Source organism: Protopterus annectens, chromosome 2.part1, assembly GCF_019279795.1.
Source record: "Protopterus annectens isolate FY-2018-M chromosome 2.part1, PAN1.0, whole genome shotgun sequence".
NCBI lineage: Eukaryota > Metazoa > Chordata > Ceratodontiformes > Protopteridae > Protopterus > Protopterus annectens.
Genome location: NC_056729.1, coordinates 805,119,497 through 805,144,261, shown reverse-complemented (window position 1 = coordinate 805,144,261; position 24,765 = coordinate 805,119,497). Strand labels below are relative to the sequence as shown.

At 38.4% G+C, this 24,765-nt stretch overlaps 1 protein-coding gene across 1 annotated transcript in view; it reads right to left on the bottom strand.

Annotated features, from left to right (window-relative positions):
• The window catches only part of TUSC3 (tumor suppressor candidate 3), a 1,506,863-nt gene that overhangs the window by 370,866 nt on the left and 1,111,232 nt on the right, over positions 1–24,765 (bottom strand). The window contains exon 3 of the mRNA XM_044063505.1: positions 8,534–8,651. Coding sequence (XP_043919440.1) covers positions 8,534–8,651 — 118 coding nt within the window. The remainder of the gene's footprint in view (positions 1–8,533; positions 8,652–24,765) is intronic.

The following is a 24,765-nucleotide window of genomic DNA, read 5'->3' as shown; positions in this document are numbered from 1 at the left end:
TTGTGCTTTCTGCAATAGGTGCAATCATCTCTATTTAATGGACTGTACTGTGGCTGAACCTAAAAGATAGAAAGGATTAGTATAGGAACAAAACTTTACCAACAACCCCCCCCCCCAAAAAAAAAAGTGGGGATATGACAACTAAAACCACACTGAGATCCAGTCAGCATTGAAAATAATGGATGCTGAGATGCTGTGCTGCTCTAAGATTCTAGAATATATAGCCCTCAGGATGTTTTCCTGACCACACCTTCCTTGAAGAATTGCACTGTGACTAAAACCAGCTGAGTTGCTGCAGGGGTTCTAGAATGGCATATCATTTCCTACACAAACACCCTGCCAAAAACAAGGATGTATACAACTTAGCAATCAATTTCTGATGTAATCATTATCTACTACAAGTTATCCGAAATGCCATGCCCAAAACTTAACAAAATGACACCAGCATTACAAGTTCATTATAAAATGATTGTGACCAAGATACTATCATACACATATTTATATACTAACTACAAAAAACTCCACAAACTAGTAAAACCAAAAAAACCAGTAGTGGAGTTAAAGAATTTAATGTAAGCGCTTTTGGAACAGACAATACTATTCCTTCATCAGACGTCAGGTCTGATGAAGGAATAGTATTATCTGTTCCGAAAGCGCTTACATTAAATTTCTTTTTGGCTCCAGTTTACTTGGTTTTTTTGGTTTTACATATTTATATACTACCATTTCACCTACACACAACCCCCACTAAAACATAAAAACAAAATTTGCCTGGATTCCCTGTAGTCAAACTCCAATCTTTACCCCATGTGAAACTCAACATTTCCAAACCAGAGATGCAGCTACGGATCCAGATACGGACCACCTTACAAGTGGTACTTCACTCCAAAATGTTAAAGCAAACATGATAGAATATAAGCCCCACACTACTCAGGCAATGAGAGCAGTCACCCTGCAAATGTGTAATGTAACAGCTTAACTACAGAAACACACCATGCCCAATAATTGCTAGTAAGCAATGTATGTGTGTTTCCCCCTTTTATGTATTAATTAACTGTATATAATATATAACTACACTAGAATTTATTTATATATATATATATATATATATATATATATATATATATATATATATATATATATATACAGTGGATATAAAAAGTGTACACACCCCTATTAAAATGGCAGATTTTTGTGATATATAAAAAATGAGGCCACAATAAATAATTTCAAAACTTTTCCCACCTTTAATGTAACCCATAATCTGTACAATTCAATTGAAAAAAAAAAAACAAATCTGTTAGGGGAAAAATATAAAAAATAAAAAAACGTACAACAAGCTGGTTGTATAAGTGTGCACACCCTTAAACTAATACTTTTGTTGAAGCACCTTCTGATTTAATTACAGCATTCAATCTTCTTGGGTAGGAGTCTATTAGCATGGCACATCTTGACTTGCCAATATGTGCCTACTCTTCCTTGCAAAAGCACTCCAAATCTGCCAGATTGCAAGGGCAACTCTTGTGCACAGCCCTCTTTAGGTCACTCCACAGATTTTCTATTGGATTTAGGTCTGGGCTCTGGCTGGGCCATTCCAAAACTGTAATTTTAATTTTATTCTGGTGAAGCCATTGTTTTGCTGATTTGGATGTATGCTTGGGGTCACTGTCATGTTGAAAGGTAAAATTCCTCTTAATTTTCAGCTTTCTAGTAGACGCCTGAAGGTTTTGGGCCAAAAGTGACTGGTATTTGGAACTGTTCATAATTCCCTCCACCTTGACTAAAGCCCCAGGTTCAACTAAAAAAAGCAACCCCAAAGCATGATGCTGCCACCACCATGCTTCACAGTGGGGGTGGTGTTCTTTTGGTGCTGCAAACTGTTGTTTTTGCACCAAACATACCTTTTGGAATTGTGGCCAAAAAGTTCAACCTTGGTCTCATCACACCATACCACATTTTTCCCACATGCTTTTGGGAGACTTGATGTATTGTTTTGCAAATTGTAGCCAGGCCTAGATGGTTTTCTGTGTAACAAAAGGCTTCCGTCTTGCAGCCCTACCTCATTGTCCAGACATATGGAGAATACGAGAGATTGTTATCACATGTAGTACACAACCAGTACCTGCCAGAAATTCCTGCAGCTCCTTCAGTGTTGCTGTAAGTCTCATGGTAACCTCCCTGACCAGTTTTTGTCTTGTCTTTTCATCAATTTTGGAGGGACTCTAGGTCTTTGCAACGTCACTGCTGTCCCATATTTTCTCCACTTTCTGATGACTGCCTTCACTGTGTTCCATGATATATTCAATGCTATGGACATTTTTTTGTACCCTTATGACTGATACCCTTCAACAATGAGATCCCTTTGATGCTTTGTAAGCTCTCTACAAACCATGGCTTTTGCTGTAGCAGGTAACTGAGTAAATCTCAAAAAAATCCTACTAGGACAGCTGAACTTTATTTGGGGTTAATCAAAGTCTTTTTAATTGATGGCAAGTGTGTACCCAAGAAGACTGAATGTTGTAATTAAATCAAAAGGTGCTTCAACAAAGTATTAGTTTAAGGGTGTGCACACTTATGCAACCAGCTTACCGTACATTTTTTATTTTTTACATTTTTCCCCTAACATATTTGTTTGTTTTTCAATTGAATTGTACAAGTTATAGGGCACATTAAAGGTGGGAAAAGTTTTGAAATGATTTATTGTGGTTTCATTTTTTATATCACAAAAACCTGTCAATTTAACAGGGTTGTGTACAATTTTTATATGCACTGTATGTATAACTAAATAACCCTCCATGCACCCTGCATGACTTGCAAAGTGTTCTGCTCATTTGTTTTCTTTTTTTTTTTCAGTATATTAAAAATACATAAGAAGGTAAACAGTAATACCGCCACTGTAACGGACGACTAAAAAGCTGTTGTATAGCTGATAAGCACTCACCATAACCTATGGCCTCCAACCTGTGCCCTCAATGCCTGCTGCCTCCATCTTTGTCTGTGTAACATGCCTGCTGATGGATTTTGGCAGGCAAGAAGAGAAGCACTCCCTTAAACTGTGAGTATGTGCGCCTGTACTTGCCCCTGGTGACGACTCAAGCTCATGGACAAAGAGCCGCTACTGAGGTGAGTCATCATTAAATGAAATATATTAAGTCTTTCACTGTAAAGATAGTAAAACAATAAAACTAACCCTTTATATTCCTCATCATGAAACAAATCTTTAGCTTAAAATCTAAATACATACTTACATATGTTTGGAGGCTTAAATTCTAGAACAAACCCTTTACTTAAAAGGCAAATCTATTGTTTCAGAAAAATAATAGTCCAGCAATCACTGAATAAGAATCATTTGTTTTTAGGCTTTTTAGTTTTAGAAGTAGTTTTCCAAGAATTTAGCTCTCTCTGTCTCTTCAGAGATAAATTTCACTCCTTTCTTCAGTGTTAAGGATTTTATTGCTGTTAACAAAAGTGGATGCTTCTCTAGCATGTTACATATTTATTTATTTATTTAACATTTGTTAACTGGGAAAGTCCGACTTGGAATGAAGCCAATTTTCAGTGTTGGCCCAAGGAGAAATGCTCCAGATGCATGCCTTTGTAATGTGGGAGGAAATCAGAGCACCTGGAGGAAACCTACATGAACACAGGGAGGACATTGCAGACTCCAAACAGAAGCCACTACAGCTGAGAATCAAACCAGAGAAGTTCTTGGTGCGAGGCGACAAAGCAAAGGTACTGCTGCACCACTGCGCCATCCAACATAAAATAATATAATAATAATAACAATAAATAAAAATATTTTGGTTTCTTCAGAAAGGAATAATTTTATCGTTGCAGGAAACACTGGAGTGGCTTTAATATTGTTCTTTTTAAGTTCCTTGATTAGTGGTAAACAAGCTTTTCCTTTTCTCATTACTTTGCTGCAATAGTCATTGTCAAATCTGATTAAATGTTCACCTGTTTTAATAGATGGGCTGGACCATGCTGCTTTTAATATTTGATCTTTTTCTAAGCTACACATGAACTTAACTATAATTGAACATAGTGGTGAGTTTTCCTTCTTAGAAGGTGCTCTCAGGGATCTATGTGCTCTTTCAATTCCAAAATATAAAGTTTCAGGTAGATTTGATGTATGTTGCCAGGTAGTAACGTTTATTATATTGGCTCCCTCATACTTTTCAGGTATACCATACATTCATTTCTAATGTAATTTCATCTCAGTTTATTTTCCAAATTGAGTTTTTCTATGAGACAGTTATTTTGTTTTTGCAAAAATTCAGCCTGAGACTCACCTTGAGTTATTCTGCTTTCATGATTATTCAAAGTCTCTTTCATACTGTAGATTTGTGCCCCCTTGTTGTTTCATAACAACTTCAAAGTGTTCCATCCTCTTTCTGCTCTTCTCTTTGATAAGTAATATATCCTATATACTTGATAATATTGACTGAATGTCTTTTTTTAACACTGGAATCCTGAGCACCATTTCTTCAGGTGACTCATGCTGAAGTCTCTTCTTTCTTAACCAAACAGTTGAAATTCTGACAGAAAAAACTATTACATTTGAAAAAACTGAAGCTATAAATCTTTTTCTCTGATTATTAATGAATAGGAAGTATCTTCAAATTTTATTTTTTGATTACATTTTCTGGCAGAGAAGTTTTCAGTCAAAGAGCTTTCACCAGTTGCTGCTCTCAGTCAGCCATCTTGGCCATACCCCATCAGTTATGATTTCTAATAGTTTTGTGTAGTAGGCTATTTTTTATTTTTGTACAACTTAAGTAAATGAGAGGTTTATTTTATTTACAGTGTATCATTTGAGATAGAAGAGGAATTTTGTTTTTCTTTTTTTTTGTAACTAGGCAGGATATAAAGGATGTAAAGGACACACATTGCACTGAAAGCATTAGCGATAAAATATATCAAGGATTAAAAAAGCCAACTGTTATATTTTAGCATACATTATTTTGACTTGTAGCAGCTGACCCTTGCAGCAAAGGAAAATATGTTTTTTAAGGTAAGATTAAAAAGCTTATACTTCAGACCTGGGTATGGCTTGGAATCATTTTCCTAAATTTTAAAACTATAAAAAAAAAATGAGGCAATACTATACCTCTGACCTTGCCTCCCTGGAACAGATCTCACTCACCTTAACACTGTGACAATTACCCACATGAAACAGAAGTCACTTTTTCAATACTGTGTAACTGTATCATGTTGACTACTGAATTCTTCTACTGATTAAAACAACGGTATTTGGAAGGAGATGAAAGAAGAGGTATGTAATAAGCATTTGAGGTATGTAATAAACTGGTCTAAAAAGACATAGGTTCATAGATTAGTACTATGCTACCTGCCCTTGTGGAACATTTTAGGCCTAGTCAATTACCCCATGTGAGAATCATACCCTGCACCTAGTGTTTGTAAGGTAAATAATTTAACTCTTAAGCCAACCTCCCACTGCTGCACATATAGCACCATAATGACTTGTGACCATATAATAAACTGTCATAGAAGTGCTTCATTGGAGATCATGCATTCTTTCATACTCTGATATCATCTTTCTCCTGTTCTAGGTCACAGGGAAGCTGCAGCCTTTCTGTACAAGCAGTGAAGTAAAGGCATATAATATTAGTCTTGGACTGGTCACCAGACCATCTCAGGAGACAGACTTACAAATGTACTCACAATAACACACACCTAAAAGGCAGAAAGGAGGACCAACGATCCAGATAATGTCATGTTTACGGGATGTAGAATGAAAGTAGAGCACACTCTGAAAACATATGTTCACACTGAAGACCACACACTGGAAACATATATTCACACTGAGGACATGCAGAATCTACAATGAAGGCTGCTCAAGGAACACAAGCAATGAAACGAGAGCTGCCGTACAGCAGCACCATCTAGTACTAGTGTCCCTATCAAGGAATGCTGACTAGGTAAGTTATCTTGGAATAAGCCTCACAGTGGTATAATACAGGACTGTGCATAACAAGAATTGAACTCTTCAGCAATCTGACATTGCATTGCTATCAGGCATGGTAGGACAAGTTGCAGGGTTTTACAGTACTGAAAGTTGCTTGGGACATTGCATGAAGTCCATCATGTACTTTCTTGTATTTTTTTACAACCAAGGCAAACTGTGCATACATTTTTTTAACATACCACAATGTGCCGCACTTGAACCTCAGCAATTTACATTCCAATTCCTGTTTCATAGAATGCTGGTATACTGTACTCTAAGAACAAGCTATCTGTGTTGAGATTAGAAACACTTTTGCTTAGCAAATATGCATATACTGATTTCTGTCTTGCACTTAGCAAAGGCTCCTTGTTGCTAAAAATCAAAACTGATTTCCTGAACCCAGCCCTATATCAATAGGATCATAGTTAATAGTTCATAGTTAGTTACTAGACTTGCAGTCCAGGGTAGCATTGAGGAACCTAACCTAAATTTCCAATTTGCCCATTAGCAGAGTCTAGTTAAGTAATTTGCTCAAGGTCACACAGTATGAAAATGAGGGCTGAGGGAATTAAGCCTCGTAGAATTATGTAGCTATGGCGCTGCAAGTGTGACACATTGCGGCATGTTGAAAAAATTTGAAAGAATGGACGAACAGTTCATCTTGGTTGTAAAAAATTACAAGAAAGTACATAACACAGATCTTTCTTCTGTGCTTTCATGGATCTCTTATCAAAACATGCCTTTTTCAAACATAATCCAGCTTGCCATCTTCCTCTTATGGCAAACAAGTAAGGATACCCCTTGTCTTCCTGACCAAGCATCTCTGTGACCATGTAACTTTAAATAATCCAAGCTGTGAAATACAGTTAAAATGAAAAATGGAACTCAAACATTTCAAAACAAACATTATTTTCAGTTTCTCATCTTTGTATCCCAGTCAGTCTGACACCTGTTCTTCAGGTCTTCCTTTTTTTATATAATGAAAGAAATGTTTAATTTGATCGTACTCCCTCATCGGTGAAAGGTATAAACGTGTTCCCATAATCAACATTCTCTTTCTACCTCTCATTCCACATGCTATAGCATAAAGTTCCTGGGAACTTCATCCCTAAGCAGGAAATTAACAGTTAACAATGATGGATTTATGTAGTTCTCCAAATATGCGTGAAGATTACCTGTGAACAGTCAGTCCCCTTTCCACAAAAATTTTGCAATATCTTCCAATCCTTCTTTTAATAGTATGTCCACGTAGCCAGCAATAATTCTGCCACTGTTCTTTAGAAAGCATCTATATTCATAACTTTGTTTTAGTATGGTTTTTGAAATGTGTAAAATATTTTTTAGGATCATCAATACCATTCAAATATAAATATATATATATATATATATATATATATATATACACGTCTATATTAGAACATCGAAGTTTCACAACTTTGAATGTTTTAATATTGACCCCTAGTCAGCAAACGCTGAAAATAGCGAAGCTGCAGAACACCGAATTTCTTCCTAGGGAAGGAATTTGGTTGGCCGTTCCTGTGGCTTCGCTATGTTCAGCACTGTGGTGGAAAGTTATGGGTCGGGATCAGGTAAGTGTGCGATTGTGTGGATGTGAGGGTTAGTGCATGGGGTAGGTGAGTTAGGGTTAGGGCATGGGTCAGGTAAGTGTGTGATTGTGTGGACGTGAGGGTTAGGGCGGGGTAGGTGAGTAAGGGTTATGGCGCAGGTGAGGTGAGTGTGTGATAGTGATGGACCTTAGGGTTAGGGTTCTGGTTAAGGTAAGTGGATTTAGCTAGTGGTGTGTGTACAGTTTAGTGTAGGGTTAGATGTAGTATTTTAGGTGTATGTGTGTGGATTGCTGTTTGTTTGGTGTGTTTGTGTTGTGTGTATGTGTGTCAGAACAGCAAATTTTTTCCCTTGGAAAAAATTCACTGTTCTGCATGTTCGATGTCAGTATTTGCTGAATAGGGGTCGATATTAGAACATTCGACGTTTTAAAAAGTCGATGTCCTAATATAGATCCTATATATACACTGTATGTATGCATATATATCCCATAATCATTTACTTGCAAGACAAGCCTTTTTTGCTGGTGATGTAATAGCTATGGTAGCATATATTTTGCTTCAACTTAAATTTTTGGGCTCTATACAATTCACACACTAATGAACTATGAAATGCAGAGGTGGCAAGTGAAAGACAGGAAGAATATATCTCAAACCTAACTATGTAGGACAATAAAACCAAATCTAGTACTTTTAATAAAATCTGTATTGAAAATATTAACTTTCAAAAGAGTATAAAAATTCCTCATTGATACCAGCTGAAACATTCTAATAGCAAAGTCATCATATAAATTATTTTCTTGTTAAGTGACTGTAGTTCAGCTTTTTTAAAAATCTGTTGGGATAAAAAAATGCAGTTCCAACTAGATATATTTCTCTAGATATATGTCACTTTTCCGGTACCCATGGATTGTTTGTAATTATGCTAGTGTGACACAATGCTAAAGTAACATAAATCTGTTGGAGGAAAGTTAATAGGCTCAGCATCACCCAACATTACCTGCTGAAATACGTCTGCCCCCTCGTCATAGTCCACAGCAGTGAAGAAGAGTTTGTTAGAGAAAGCGGATGAATAACGCCAAGAGTTAGCCAGTACCTGGTATTCGTCATTAGCCTGCCTGTTAGAAACAACATACCAGCACAAATCAGTATGCAGAGTTAGTAGCAAAGCAGTGCTTGACAAACAGAGCAATTGTTATTGATTTTACAGTTTTCTACATCATAAGACAAACACATGGTGTTAGAAAACTTACTGTTATTGTAGATGAATTTTCAGATCCTGCAATTCCCCCACGCTGAGAATTTAGTATGTACATCATTTTAATTATATCTGGGTTTGTCAGTAAGATTAAAAATATATCCATAAACAAATGGCTGTAAAGATTCAGAGCATGCTGCATGCAATACATCTATGAATACAGAATGAGTAAATTTCTGCCATAGGCATATTTTGTATATGAAAGAAGAGGCAGTATTTTTTATTAATTTAACATGGGAAACAAGTAATGTAGTATAGATTTTTGTAACCTGATGATGTTGTCACAATGTGTGAGTTTTTTGTTGGTACAATGATTCACCCCTCAGCATTACAGGATGTGACTGTATGACCAAAATATTAACCAGGTAAAGTAGAATAAAGCAATGTACTGAGTAGTCAATAAAAGGATTCAATTAAAGAATCTAGAAGAGTGCAGTTAGATGACTAATATAACCTATTTCTGTATCAGTCTGTAAGAAAAAGTTTAAAACCAACATTCTGTGCCTTAATTCTTTAGATTTGTGGTGTTTCAACCATTCTCATAGTTATAATAAACAATTCAAGCCACATATCACATATACCAGAAAGAAATAAACAAAACCACACAACCAACTTTGTATATCATGATTCACAAATGAAAATGACTACGATTCAGTTATTGTAATAAGAGTAAATCAACTATTCAGTTAAGCAAAATTGAAAAAGAACATTCCTTCAAGCTGTTATTTTAATAGCCTATGTAGAAAAACATGACACTGAAAAATGAGTTTTATGTTATCTTTTAACTTGATTATTTTTACTACCTCATCTGATCTGGAATATGTTCCCATGAAACTTTGACTGGAAAAAAGGCATGGTGGTATACAGAAGTACCATAAATGATGAGGTATAACAGTACACAAAACACATTATGTGGCTTATGGAAAACAACAGATGATTGCATACAGATATAACAGGTTGTAAAGGAAAAGCCACTACATCAATTTGTATTCAGAAGGCAGGATATAATACAAGTAATACAATTAAGATACTAGTGAATGAATGAATTAATTAATACTTTTTACATATATCCTGCTAACCTGAACAGCATGAATCATTCAGCACAGTGAGTTGCATCTACTCAAGTAAACAAGGAGGCAAATGGAATGAAAAAAATCATAAAGATACAAATGAAATGATGACAGCACATCCGTTGAATGAAAAATTTTGTAAGTAGATTGGTCAGCAATGCATGCAATGTCATGGAACACTAACATCAAGGTTAGTGATAATACAATAAAGGTGTTTATAAAAAAAGATAACATCAAGGTTTATTAAATGAGGGGTGTAAAACAATACCCAGTGACTCACATGTGCATATGTCTACAAACACTCTGTGAACCACCAACAAATCTAGAAATCCCCTCGCAAGGAATTGAGCCAGCCAAAGTTTAAAGGACAGTGCAGAGCATGCCTGTCTATGGAACCAGTACAAAAACAAAATTCCAAAATGGAAACATGATGAATCAGTATTGAATATCTACATAAAAGGAACCAGTGGTTGAACAGGAATTCATATCACTGCCTTGTACATGTATGCAAACAGTCATTATTTCTAGGGTGACCATAAATACAGTTTATAAGTTCAGATAAAGAACACTGGCAAATAGTACAAGCAGACAACAGACATAATCCTGTTAAAGCCACCTTTACACTAAATGATTCAGTCAGTTTTCATTTACATTGCAAGCATTGCTGACCACTAAATACAGCTACATATGCATATGGTGTGCAGAGGTCCTGTTATGCTCCAGTACACCAGTTTTCCTTTTCAGACATTATTCAACAAAGGACATCATAATGTAACACCATCAATGTTTATTGGGCTTAGAATGAAGATAAACTCTCTGCATAAATTGACAGTTTTCTGCTTGTAACATATCATAGTAAACAAGTCATGCAGACGTATGTTCTTTGATCTGTGCGTGGCATTATGCCATCACAGCCACCCATGCATATCATACTGTGTTCGTGGAAGGAAGGCAGCAGCTCTGTTATAAATCAGAATGTTGGCATAAAAAGTGTGAGCATTCAGTGTGTCAGCAAAATCAATGTATAACATTACTGTGCATTCCTCCCTACATAACTGTGGTGAAACCATTCAAATAGGATGCGTCTTAATAGTTGTGTTCCTGTAAGACCCCAAAAGTGTCTGGCATCTTATCTGTCGACAGATATGCTAGCCAAAATATATTTATTCTCAAACTGTAAGCCTGTATGCTGCATTTTGATGTACAGCTCCAGCATATGGACCCAGTTAGAACTGGATCAAGCACTAGGCAACCACTGCAGTCGCCTAAGACCCACTCACTGTAGGGGGCCACTGGCCAGGGATTGTCACATTAACTTCAATGAAAAAAAAATTACATATGTGTTTTTAAGAGCATTCTTCTTTAAGAACACCCTCTATGTCCAGTCACAACAACTGTTCCATCTGTGCATGTATCGTCACACATGCCTGTTGTTTGTTTACATCTTCCATTCCACACACACAGAATTTGAATAGAAGACATTGTCCAAGACAGTAATTTCCCACTTCAACATGTGTGTGTGTGTGTGTGTGTGTGTGTGTGTGTGTGTGTGTGTGTGTGTGTGTGTGTGTGTGTGTGTGTGTGTGAAATGCCCTAGTTAGAGGTAGCAGGTAGTTAGTAATTTACTCAGGCTCAAACACTGTACGTTAATTACAAGAAACAAGGGTCCTGGTACTCTATCCAAACTACCAAGCTGCTAAAGAATTTAAGTTTTCAGGTGCATTTCAAGGACTAAGTTTCAGATGTATTTTCAAGGAACTGTTTCACATGTATTTTTCAAGGAATTTAGTTTCAAGTGCATTTTCAAGGCATTGTGAGTTTCAAGAGAAGTTTATTGCTGCACACGCTAAGTCTATTTACAATGTGTAACTGTTTTGTTTACTGTTGAATTGAAAAGTATTGTTAGTAACACAATACGTAGCATATTTGCTTTTGATGCAGAAGGCTGTGGTTCTACTCCCACAGCATGTAGATGGATTGTGATACTATGCTGTACTTTAAGGGGGTGGGGTGCTGCAGTCCTGAGTATATCCTCCTTTGGGTGAGAAGCCTAATAACTATGAACCTGTTATCAGTTTGCCATCCATTCTCTATTGCAATATTACCAGCTTACCTTTTTTTAATGTAACACCGGCACTTTATTCTTCAATAGCAACAAGCACTGAATTTGTAGATGAAACACTGAAATATAAAGTTGTTTGCTAGCAGCAACCTCTTCATTAATTACCAATCACTTTAATGTAGAATTATTCATATGAATTTTACTTTAGCAGAGACTGTGCATATTGACTAATATTAGTGCATTGCAAAGACAAAAGTTTGAGTGGCCTTTTATGGTTGAAATGTTCTGAAGTGGGCAGTTTTGTCATTATTATTGGTTCTTACATTTTGTTTCATTGCTTAATGGAAAAATGTTCAAAACTCCAAATTTAAAATACGCTCTAACAAGTGGTGCTGTATCATACAAGAAATATAATTTAATACAATCAGGAAGATGAATTAAATAACTCATGCATGTTTGCATGGTTCAAAAAATGTGAGCAAGAAGCCTATCATTTAAAACCAGCCCAGAAGTAAACTTTTTCCACCACTGGCCAGATGCATTTTCTTTGAATATTGATTTTAATGCCTTTTCAATAAATGTGAGTTTCAAGGGCAGAGACATTTTAATGCTAAGCCTATTTTCATTGTGAGACTGCTATGTTGCTTTGTTTAGCAAATGTCTATCATTGTTTTTGCTATAAAATTTGAAATAAAATTTTAAATTAAGTCCAAATACATTGTAGAAGTAAATAAAAAACAGTATGTACGCTGAGAGGTTTGAACAGTACTTATGGTAACTGGAGAGAAGTAGCAAAATAATGGGAAAATAGAATGGCTGCGGAGGGGGGGCTGGGCCCCAATCCATTGCCCGACCTAGGGCCCTATTTGACCATGATCCGGCTCTGGACCCAGCACCAGATTATCTGCTCAAAAATGGAACAATCATGGGTCCATCCTCCAGGAAAGGCTGTGTATATGTGTTACCAACTGCTAGTGCATAATCATTCATTCAGAGAAGGCAGTTTTAAACAACAAAGGAGATAGAGTGTTAGAAGGAGATGCTACCTTCAGTTGTCTGCAAACATAGACACTGATATTCAAACATAAATCACTGTTGCAGTAGCCTAAAATATATGGGTCATAACCCTGCCAAAACCAACCAGATTTTCAAAGCTAAAGGTACCTTCCATGCACTACAACTGTCAGGAGGAGCTCCACAAAAGACCAGTTGGAGCACAAAAAGCTTCAGTTATTTTGCAGCAGAACAATGTGCTCATTCAATGGGCCAGCTATAACTGCTGGTTAAGTGGCAGTCTTCAAGAACTGGACAGGTAAGTCCCCACTGGGGTAGGCCTTCTACTTTCCTTTATTTTATAACTGAAACTAGTGTTGTTTTTTTCTGTTACCCTTATAGCTTTTATCTAGGAAACTGAATGCTTTGGTACTGCTGTCACATTTCTAATGAACAAGTTTATGGTTTTGTATACATGAACTTTCTCTTAGAAAAAGTTTTACTATCCAATATCCTTTCATATTCCTCTATCAGGGTATACTTGTAGGCCATTTCTGCTTGTCTGCCCCTCCCCATTCTAATAATGCTCAGATTAAACACTTTTTGAAAGGGGTGTTACATACTCGTCCACCTAGGAAAGAGTTGGCTCCTACTTTGGATCTGACTTTTTGCTTGGGAAACCTACTTTGTCACCATTTGAACCAGCTCATGAATCTAAATTGAGATTTTAATGTGGAAGGTTGTTTTGCTCATTGCTCTGACATCTGCTATAAGAATATTTGAGTTACAAACTCTTATAAGGTTCTATCTTATTTTCTACAGGGAAAGAGTCTGAAAACAAATTCTATCTTTTCTGCCTTAAAACTGTTTCACAATTTACTTTAAGTCAGACTATACATTTCACAGTGTTCTTTCATATACCTAAGAACAAGGGAAAAAGGATTTTTCACACTTTAGATGTCCACAGACAACTCAGATCTACCTGGACAAAACTAAAGCCTTCAGCAACGTGGATGAGCTGTTTGACTCCTATGAAGGTAAAAGAAAAGATCAACCAGTTTCAAAACAGCCCAAGCTATTGCCTTTTATTATACTCACCATAATAAACCACTTCTGGACAGGGTCACTGTACATTCCACAAAGGCTTGGCTTCTTTGGGGGCTTTCTAGAAAGATGTGGACTCAAAGTAGTCCAGATGCAGCAACAGGGCCCTCTATGCACATTTTTGCAAAGCAATACAAAGTGGATTAATTTTCCAGGTCCAGAATAGGCTTTCCTTAGAACATTGATCATGGGGTCCTGGAGTCTTAATTTATTAGTGTCCTTCTTTTTTTTCCTTTTTCTCCCTGAAGCTATGGTAAACTATCCATGTAGCATGGTTTACTGCAAATGTGTACTGTATCTGACCACAGTACAGTTGTGTAAGTAAAACTTAACATAACATTATATGCTCTAATTGGTCACTGTTGCAGTAGCCTCCCCTTTCTCCAAACCTCTTTTCTTGCTTATATGTTTTGGTGTTTCAAGGTTGTGGATTCGTCCACCACAGTTAATGTTTGGTTTGTTTCCTAGCATTATTCTTCATGTCTCTTTACTCCTTTCTGGGAAAAAAATGCTCTGAAGCTTTTTGTGTCCCAACTGTCCTTTTATGGAGCTCTGGTCAAGTTCCTGATAGACACAGCACATGGAAGGCATCCTTAGCTGGTCAGTTACAGTAGGGTAGGACCCATATAGCTTAGGCTACTGAAATAGTCTCTGTTAGAACAATTAATGTTATGGCAATTTTTTCTTACAGTTTTCTCACATCAAGCTGTCTGCGGTATAAAACAGAAGATTTTTGAAAGTGCTGGTAAATCCTCCATACAGATGAAATCCATGGAGCTAAACATTTTGACTTCTAAAGCCTTCCTCTTGTCCTGACACATTCAGTTAAATATAGAATAAAAAAGACATTGGAACTATAAAATATGCACAGTTTAATAACTATACAACATAAACAGTACACACTGCCATCATTATGCCTTGACAGACTGTGACTTTTCCTAACAGAAGGTTGTTCTTTTTCCCATACATACCAGCAAGACCATCCATTGTGGATATTTTCATGAAAATACCTAAATCCTTTGATTATTATAATGGGCTTATTCCTGTAGGATAATATCATTCGGTAAAGCTGTTCAACACTACACACCATAACATCTTCTGTTTTGCTCACTTTGGTCACCATTTTTGATCTAAGGGAGATGCACAGTGCCTTGCTTATGGGATATATGGCTGTGAAAGGCATAGCAGCACTTTCTACAAATGCCAATTATCATTAGAAGCAAAAGAAGTACTGGGCACATGACTCACTCACACAAGTGTTCCTGCAGCCCATTTGTACATCAGTCCTTGTACATCTGATGTGCTTCGTTCAGCTGCTCTAAATGACACATATTTAGCACTTTTATAAGTCGTTTAAAGTCATTTTTTGTGCTGTTTAACTGTTGTAGGCTACACACTAAAGTGTGCTAGCCTGATATAAGCATTTGAAGTGTTATTGTGAAATTTCAGTGTATCTCTGTCTAAAAAGAAAAAAAAAACAAAGAATATTCTTATTTCCCACCTTTTCTAAGCTAGTCTAGTCCAGTTTTCGGGTTCTGCTGAATTCAGGACTGTGGTATAAGTTCCTGTGTTGCCCATATCCTTACTTGGATAGGAGGAAGTTTCTCTGTTCACCAGTGAGAGTGGGCAGCTTTGAGCAGCCTATCTGTTCCTGGAGGAGTGGTCACAGCCCAGCAACTTGTAGTTTATAGACCGTTTTGGGCTAATTCCTATCTCTTTCATCTCCCTGCCTTAAAACCCACATTTGCACGTTTTTTTGCTTGTATACTATTCAGCCAAGCTCCTCATGGTGTCCTGCAGAGTACTACAAGCAGCAGAGTGACAAAAGAGTGACTTTCAACTGATATAAGTATTTTTTTCTCTGCATTTTCCCCTGCGACTGCTAGTCTCGCCGAAAAGTGATTTCTAGCAATTCTGTGCTTTAAAAAACTATTTGCTGCATACTAAAACTGTTTTTTTTTGCTGTTAGCACTTTTATAAGTCGCTTAAAGTCATTTTTTTGTGTGCTGTTTAACTGTTGTAGGCTACACACTAAAGTGCGCTAGCCTGATATAAGCATTTAAAGTGTTTTTGTGAAATTTCAGTGTATCTCTGTCTAAAAAGAAAAAAAACAAAAAAATATTCTTGTTTCCTGCCTTTTCTAAGCTAGTCTAGTCCAGTTTTCAGGTTCTGCTGAATTCAGAACTGTGGTATAAGTTCCTGTGTTACCCATACTTGGATAGGAGGAAGTTTCTCTGTTCACCAGTGAAAGTGGGGAGCTTTGAGCAGCCTATCTGTCCCTGCAGGAGTGGTCACAGCCCAGCAACTTGTAGTTTATTGGCCGTTTTGGGCTAATTCCTATCTCTTTCATCTCCCTGAGTTAAAACCCGCATTTGCACGATTTTGCACACCGCATAGCACCGGTTAGCTATGGTTAAACTATTCCAGGCTCCACAAAGTCTGCTCTTCAATTTTTCCCTTAAAACTAGTCAAACTCTCAAATTAAGCACTCTAACTTTCCTTTTACAGCCCAACACTTGCTCCAAGCTCTCAGTAAGTACTAATAAATGCCAACACACCTCCCCCTTTACTATACAATAGTTCAAGGCTTCCTATTTTGGCCCTACTGGGCAGTCAGTAAAACAGTTCAGTTATCCATACAGGCATATCCAAAGGGCAGTTTCAGGTATACTCTCCAGTCCACCTGGTGAATCTAGGAATCTTGAGGTAATGTTACAATTGCCTCATATACATGGACAACCCTCTCCTCCCTCCAACAAACACAAATGTATGTGAGAGATGCAACTATACAGCCAAACTGGAGGCCAAGCTCTCTCAACCCAAGGCTGGAATAGCCAGTCAGGAGGAGAAGGGAAACACTTGCACCACACTTCCAGTCTCACATAAAACAGACATACATGCACCAGCAAACAACACACATAAATACTCAAAAACATACTCAGAGGCATTAAATAAAAGTCTGCCTAAGCAGCAGAGACCTCGAAAGCAGACATCCAAGCAACATCCACCCTCAAACATCAACCAAGTATCACATACTTCACAAAGTCAGTGTGCCATGCAACCACAGCCCTTAAGGCACAACAACACACCCAATACACTAGTAATAGGTGACTCTATTGTCAGGCACACTGACGTCCCATTCACTAGACTGAACAAGAAGAAGGTTACTGTGAGCTGCCTGTCGGGTGCCAGGATCCGCCACATAACACAAGCACTCAGGTCACTCCAAAACAAGTACAAATATGACTCTGTCATTGTACATGTTGGTGTGAATGACCTGAGACGTACCTCCCTGGTCTACATGAAAAGAGACATAGAGAAGCTCTCTGATCATGTAGCCCAGGCCGGTATGACCCTGACTCTGAGCAGCTTCTTGCCCTCACCAAGAATGATGCCACAGTACGAGGAAAAAATGATCAGTTTTAACAATTGGCTAAGCTATTGGTGTCATTCAAAGGGGATCCAGTGTCAGTCAGCCTGGGACAACATGCTCGACAAGCCACGCTGCTTCGCGAGAGATGGCTTACACCTGTCGCCATTAGGCTTTCGAATACTGGCCAAGGCTCTTGCCACCCCCATAGTGCCTTTTTTAGGCAAGGCTCAAAAGATAAACCCGCCTCCATAAACAACACAAGAAACCAGAAACTGAGGGTAATGCTACTCAATGCCAGAAGTCTAAACCTCAAAATGCACACACTCGAGGCACTCCTTAGCATGGAGCAATTCGATATCTGTGCAGTAACAGAAACCTGGTTCAAAGCTCCAGAGAGCACCCCAGCACTACCAGGCTACAACTCATACCATAACTTTCAGCCCCAGAACCCAGACCGAAATACAAAAGGAGGGGGTGTATCCATTTTCATAAAGGATACCCACACCTCCAGGTTAGTAGCACAGCACGAGGCCTCGGAGACCATCCATGTACAACTAACAGTGGGCAAAGCTGCTTTTCAGATCATAGCCTGCTACAGATCACCTAGCTTATCTCAGGACCCCCACTCAGCATTCCTGAGAACATTGGAAAATATAAAGGTCCTACCAAACACCATGATATTGGGAGATTTCAACTACCCAAACATTGACTGGGAGAATTACTCAAGTACAAACTCCTTTGCCCAACGCTTCCTAGAGTTTATAAACTCAAACGCCCTGGAACAGGTGCTCACCATGCCCACAAGAGGTGACAACATACTGGACCTGATCATCACCAACATGGGGGATCAGTGCTCCACACCAGAGATAAACCCCTCACTGGTAAGATCAGATCATAAACTAATCACACTGGACATCCACATCCTGACCCCACCCCCAGTCAAGGAAACCACTGTGAAAAATTTTTCAAATGCAAACTTCACACTTCTCAAGACTGAGGTGGAAAGTTTCAAAGCCCCCTTGCTAAAGGATAATGCTACCCAAACCACTGAATCCTTTACAAGTGCATTCTATGAGCATCTACAGGGATGCATGGATTCAGCCATCCCAAGTAAAACCAAGACTCACTCCTGCAAAAAGAGGAAACCAGTCTGGTGGTCCCTGGCCATAAATAAGCTATACAACAGAAGGAGGAAACTACTACATGATAGAGAAAAATCCCAAAAAGGAAAGGCATCACTGATCAATATTAGCAAGAATCTATGATCCCTCATAAAATCATCCAAGGCCAGTTTCGAAAGAAAAATTGCCAAGGACTCTAAAGATAACCACAAAGCCTTCTTTAGCTATGTCAAAAATCTAGGTGGCAACTCTCAGATATGCTCTGAGCTAGTGCAAAATGGCAAAAAATACACTGAACCAACTGACATTGCCAACATCTTGGCTGACAAGTTCAGTGCAAACTTCACCCCCCCCACCCCCAAAAGGGCCCGTGTCCATCCCAGAAGAATGCAGAGCCCCAGACATCATGGACACGCAGGTAAAAACAGCCCTCTCCAAAGCTATAAACACAGCATCAATGGGACCGGATGGAGTCCCAGGCTGCATCTTACACGAGCTCCAAAAGGAACTAAACCCTCACCTAAATTCACTGTTCAGACTCAGCCTTACCACAGGCTATGTACCCAAAGAATGGTATACAGCAGCAGTCATCCCACTCCACAAAGGTGTTGCCACAACAGAACCTGGGAACTATAGCCCTATAAGCCTGACTAGTCTGGTCTGCAAAGCTATGGAGCGAATCATCATGGAACTCATAAACAGAGACATTGGGAACCTCCAGACACTGGACCCTACCCAATTTGGCTTTGTTAAAGGCAGATCCTGCCTCCTAAACCTAGTTGACTTCTTTGAAACAGTTACCAAGGCCACAGATGAAGGAAAGGTAGTCCACACAGCCTACCTGGACCTCGCTAAGGCCTTCAACATCATTCCCCAATCTGGCATCATAGACAAGCTCACCAGCTTGAACATTAACCCCTATGTCACGAGATGGGTGGCCAACTGGCTCACGCATAGAACACACATGGTCAGAGTTGAGGGTGCTATGCCCGACTCTAAACCAGTTACAAGTGGCGTCCCACAGGGCTCGGTCCTGGGACCCCTCCTATTCGGTATATACTTCTTTGAGGTACAGGCAAGCACGAGAGGACTTTGGCTGACCAAGTTCTCAGATGACTGCAAACTGGGGGCCATAATCGACTCTCCGGCTGACATAGACATCCTCCAGAAGGGTCTTACAGAGACAGATACCTGGTGTCAGAGCCATGGCCTCAAGCTGAATGCCAAAAAATGCATAGTCATCCCCTTTGGGAAAAACAAAGTGCCCACGAATTACCACATAGGTGGTAATCCACTAAGTATGAAAAATGTAATTAGGGACCTGGGGACCCAGGTAGATATCAACCTCTCCTTTGATAATCACATTGCCAAAGTGGTTAGAAATTCCTTCTATGTAGCCCACCTAATCACTAAAGGGTTCACCTCTAGATCAAGAGAGGTCATTGTGCCCCTCTACTCATCACTCATTAGGCCCATAATAGAGTACAATGCCCCATTTGATGTGTACCTTACTCAACACCTGCAACAGCTGGAAAGACCACAGAAGTACCTCACCAAGAGGATCATGGGCCTCAAAGAGATGTCCTATGCAGCTCGACTAAAGAAACTCCAGCTCTACTCGGTTGCTTACCGCCTGCTCAGAGGTGATCTCTGCCCGACGTATAAGGCCATGTCCAACCCGGAATTAATGGACATGCTCCAGCTCAAGAAAACCAAATCTCTTAGAGCCACACGCTCCAGTGAATTAAACCTCAGCACAACAATAAACAGGACATGCTGGAGGGATAGATTCCTGTCCCAGAGACTTCCCTCGCTCTGGAATACAATCCCAGTTTATGTTAGGCAGTGCCCCTCGCTGATTCTCTTCAACAGGAATTTTGACAAGTGGATGGGAAATCATAAATTTACCCCTGGGATCACTTCAGAGGCCCTGCTAGACAGAGGCCCAGGAAACTAATTTAAAAGGGAGGTGAAAGCCAACACATTCTGGCTAGGCTTATAAATGCCCTTGGCCAGATAGCCTAGTACCTACCTATGAACCTATGAACAAGTAATTGTAGAGGAAACACATAAAACAACTTAAAAGTATACAAAACATATAGTCAGACAGTACTTAATAACCTATGCAAAATGTATATGCTAGCCAGGAAACATAGGCTGACGGTTCCACGATTTCTGACACACAGAAATGGCAAGGTCCTTTGCCTTTAACTTGTACAGATACACAGAGCAAGATATGCTGGCAAATACTTACTAAGGTACAGCCATTCGTGTGTATTATCTGAATACCTAATGCAGATGGAAAGAATGAATACCAGGCCAATATAAAAATATTCTTGATTATGGATAGCCTGTTTCAAAGACATCCTCTCTACCACATACGATATGCAGGATGAATGATGTTTAAGTCTTGATTCTGAGATAGTATTGTGCAACCATCATTACCTTTTGTAGTGCACTACAGAAGGACAACTCTGATATTCTTGAGTTCCTGGAATAGTTACGGCAATACAAAACTGAATGCTTCAATGTTTTTGTTTTGTTTTTTTTTAATCTTTGAAGCATTCGTTTTTAAATGGCCGTGAATGCACCTGAATGAAGCTTAAAAGTAAAGTATTGCTATATCTATTACCATATCCTGCAAAGTTTTTATTTTCATACAGATATTGTTTCTCTAAATTTCACACTTCTTAATAGGTGGCATTATTTCATTTTATATCATTTATTTATTTATTTATCCTTTTGTTGACCTGGGTTGACTAGTGGGCTGTTTAGAGGTGAAATTCATGGTGATATTTGTACTACTAGGGGAAATGTGGTCAGGGCATCAGGGAACTTTCCCTACTGTTTTCTCTAGGTACTCTGGGATATTTTACATCTGTATGAACTACCACTAGCTCAAGCAGATAGGATCTTTGTTTAATGACTCTACATATACTGGCCTTCTTTAATCTTTTCCTAATACAATTGTGTATGAGGCACAACAGACCTTGTTGGCTAGGCTTACATAGGCCCTTGAGCTGACAGCCTAGTACCTACCTATGAACCTATAACTTTCTAGGGTGGTGTAAGCCAGGGAACCTTGTTGGCTTGGCTTACATAGGCCCTTGGGCCGATAGTCTAGTACCTACCTATGAACCTAAGGACAGAGATCCTTTCTGTGACAGGAAAGCGAAATGTGTATGCGTTTAAAACATAACCATATGCATGACAGCACATTCTTAAGCATAGATCAAGGAAACTTAAGGCATTCTGTCAGTTGTGAATTGTTAGCTGAGATCAGATAAATGTGCAGCACTGCAGTCTGCATACACTGGATATGAGGTATCTCATTTATCTACATGAAGGGAGAAGTAAGAAAAGTAAAAAAAGCATTGCGGAGGAGTAAAAGGGCACCCATAACTGCATGTGTGTGTGTGTGTGTGTGTGTGTGTGTGTGTGTGTGTGTGTGTGTGTGTGTGTGTGTGTGTGTGCGTGTGCGTGTGCGTGTGTGAGAGAGAGGTTGCACTTTATTAAGGACTGTCTGTCCAAGAATAATGCCCTTTATGACCAATATTTCAAGATGCTATCAGACTTTTCTCTGTGGTCAATGTATCACTCTTAGAGCAAATGTGCTCCAGCACCAGCTACAACTCATTACAAGAGAGATGTTGTAAATTTTTGTTGCATGTTTTAATGTAGTTGTTGCCGGATATAAGGGTGGAGTTGTGTACACATATGACCACACAGTGTACAAAGCAATGTAATATTCTATAAACAGCTCTTTGTCTAACTGCAACATTACAGAGATACATGTTTGTTTGTTTTTTTTTTTGGATTGCCTTGAGGTGAATTTATACTGTCATTCAAAGAGGAAATATTTAGTCATGCTCTGTACCAGTACATTCTACTTTGTTTCATGGCCCAGCATTCCTGTGATCTGTTTAAATGGCAGCATTCATTCATTTATTTATTGTTTGCTGATTAGGCTAGTTCCACTACACTAGTGGCTCCTTTTAAGGGGAGACCCGAGGTGGTATTTACACTACTGGGGAACTTCCCCTACTCATTTATGGTTGGTGCGAAAGTTCTGTCATTAGTGCTTGGAGAATTCCAAGACAGAGGATGGAGTCATTATTGTTCATAGAGAACTTTTGAGGAGAAAATCAGAGAGACTGAGATGGACAGCACAGTGGTGCAGCGGTATCACTGTTACCTCACAGCAAGAGGTTCTCTGGTTCAATTCTCGGCTGGGGTGCCTTCTATGTGGAATCTGCATGTCCTCCCTGCTTTCATGTGTGTTTCCTCCGGGTGTTCCAGTTTCCTTCCACGTTACAAAGACATGCATCTGGAGCGTTTCTCTCCAGGCCTCCACTGAAAATTGGTTTTGTTCCAAGTCGGACTTTCCCGGTTAACAAATAATAAATAAATAAAATAATAAATATCCTATTTACAGAGTTTGAATGTGGTGATCTTGCTACAGAAGTGTTGCAAAATTTAATGAAGGAAGGAGAACCAGATGAAGGAGAGGAGGCAAGGTGGTGTGCTGTGATGGATTGAGTATTACAGCAGCAGTCAGGTAATAAAGCTGGTAATGTGTTAACAGAAGCAGATTACAGATACTGAAAGCACAGAGGCATGTTTGGCTGAAGGACTAACCAATTTTAAGAATACTTCTCTGCATCTAGGTACTGTGAGTAACAGAAACGAAGCAAAGAATAAAAACATAAGCAAGTGCTATAAGTCAAGGAACAAGAAGCAGTGTACAATGTAAGAAGAAGTGTTAGATGGCAAGACAGAAGCAGCTTCGGAAAAAATAATGGTGGTAAGAATAAGAAGTCATCCAGTAGTGTTACTGACATGTATGACATTACGAACAATAACTGTCATTAGAATTTACTTTAAAAGACATAAGAGCTTTGACACAACTTCTGAAACTTTTTTCAGGTGCAGAAAATTTTAGGGTGAAATAGAAAAAAAGAAATAACAAATCACTTTGGAAAAACTTTCATAGTGCTTTCATATGAAATAACATATCACTTTGGAAAAACTTTACTTTTCAGTGTGATGGCTTACAATTAAAAAGGAAACTGGCTCTGCAATTAAAAACAACAGAAATGGAGGAATTTTAACTTAAAATGTATTTTTCAGATAAAATGTGGTAAGGCGCATGACATAATAAAACACAACATACCAGAAATATATGGACAGTGGGATGGAACATGTGGGTCACACTGGATATACATGATGGAAAATTACAGAATGTTTCAATTATATAATAATGAATAGGAAAAGAGTAACTGTTTGGTATTGGGGCTAACTAAAGGCCTGTTTCCATTGTGGGGATGAAACCATTTGTTTTGGCACTCTACAAAGAGATGATGTGGCAATGTGGGGAATATGGCCATTTTTGGTTTAAATGTCCAGGGAATGGTGCATGAAAAAGAAATTGAGAGGGTTTGAGGCAATATATAGAAAACACAATTCAGGAATAAAAGTGAAATGTCTCATGTACATGGGTCAGAATGTGACATAAATATGAATCAAGGTGACAAAAAAATCCAGGGGAAGGAAAAATGGAAAAAGAGGTTCAGATGCAAACAGAAAATAAGTAGGATGGGTTGGTAAGTGAAGAAGAGGAAGATGGTGACTCATAAACAAAAGTTAATTTGACTGGAAGGAAGGTGAGAAGGAGAAAGAGAATATTAAGAACAGGAAGAAAAAGAAATGCAAAAAGGGAAAGGGATGATTTAGGTATTTTGAGACAATGTAAATAATACAAGACATGAAAGGTCTAACAATTGTTGAATGCTTCAGGAAGAAAAGGATGGATGTATTCTATTTACCGGATGTAGGATGTGCTACACAAGAAAAATGAAAAATAAAATGAAGATTCATAGGGTAAAAGATTATATGGTTAGTAGGATATGTAACATGCTTGAAAAAGGACTGGAAGAATGAAGTGCTAGAGTAAGAGAAACTGAAAAGAGAAAGAATGAGAAAATACAGAAAAAATAAGACAATGTTGTATAGGCAGAAATATTATAAGGGGAAATAAGGAGGAAGTTTCACCTTTTTTAGGAAAGAATGTAAAATAAGAGAGGGTAAGATATATGGAATGATAGATGTTAACTGAGTAGCAAAATGTAATGATATAGAGGTAGTAGAAAAACTGAAGAAGGAAGAAGATGAATTAGGGAGTTGAAAAGCAAAGAGCATTTTGGATAGAGCAAAATGTAAATTTGAAGAAATAACTGAATTGAAAGAATTGG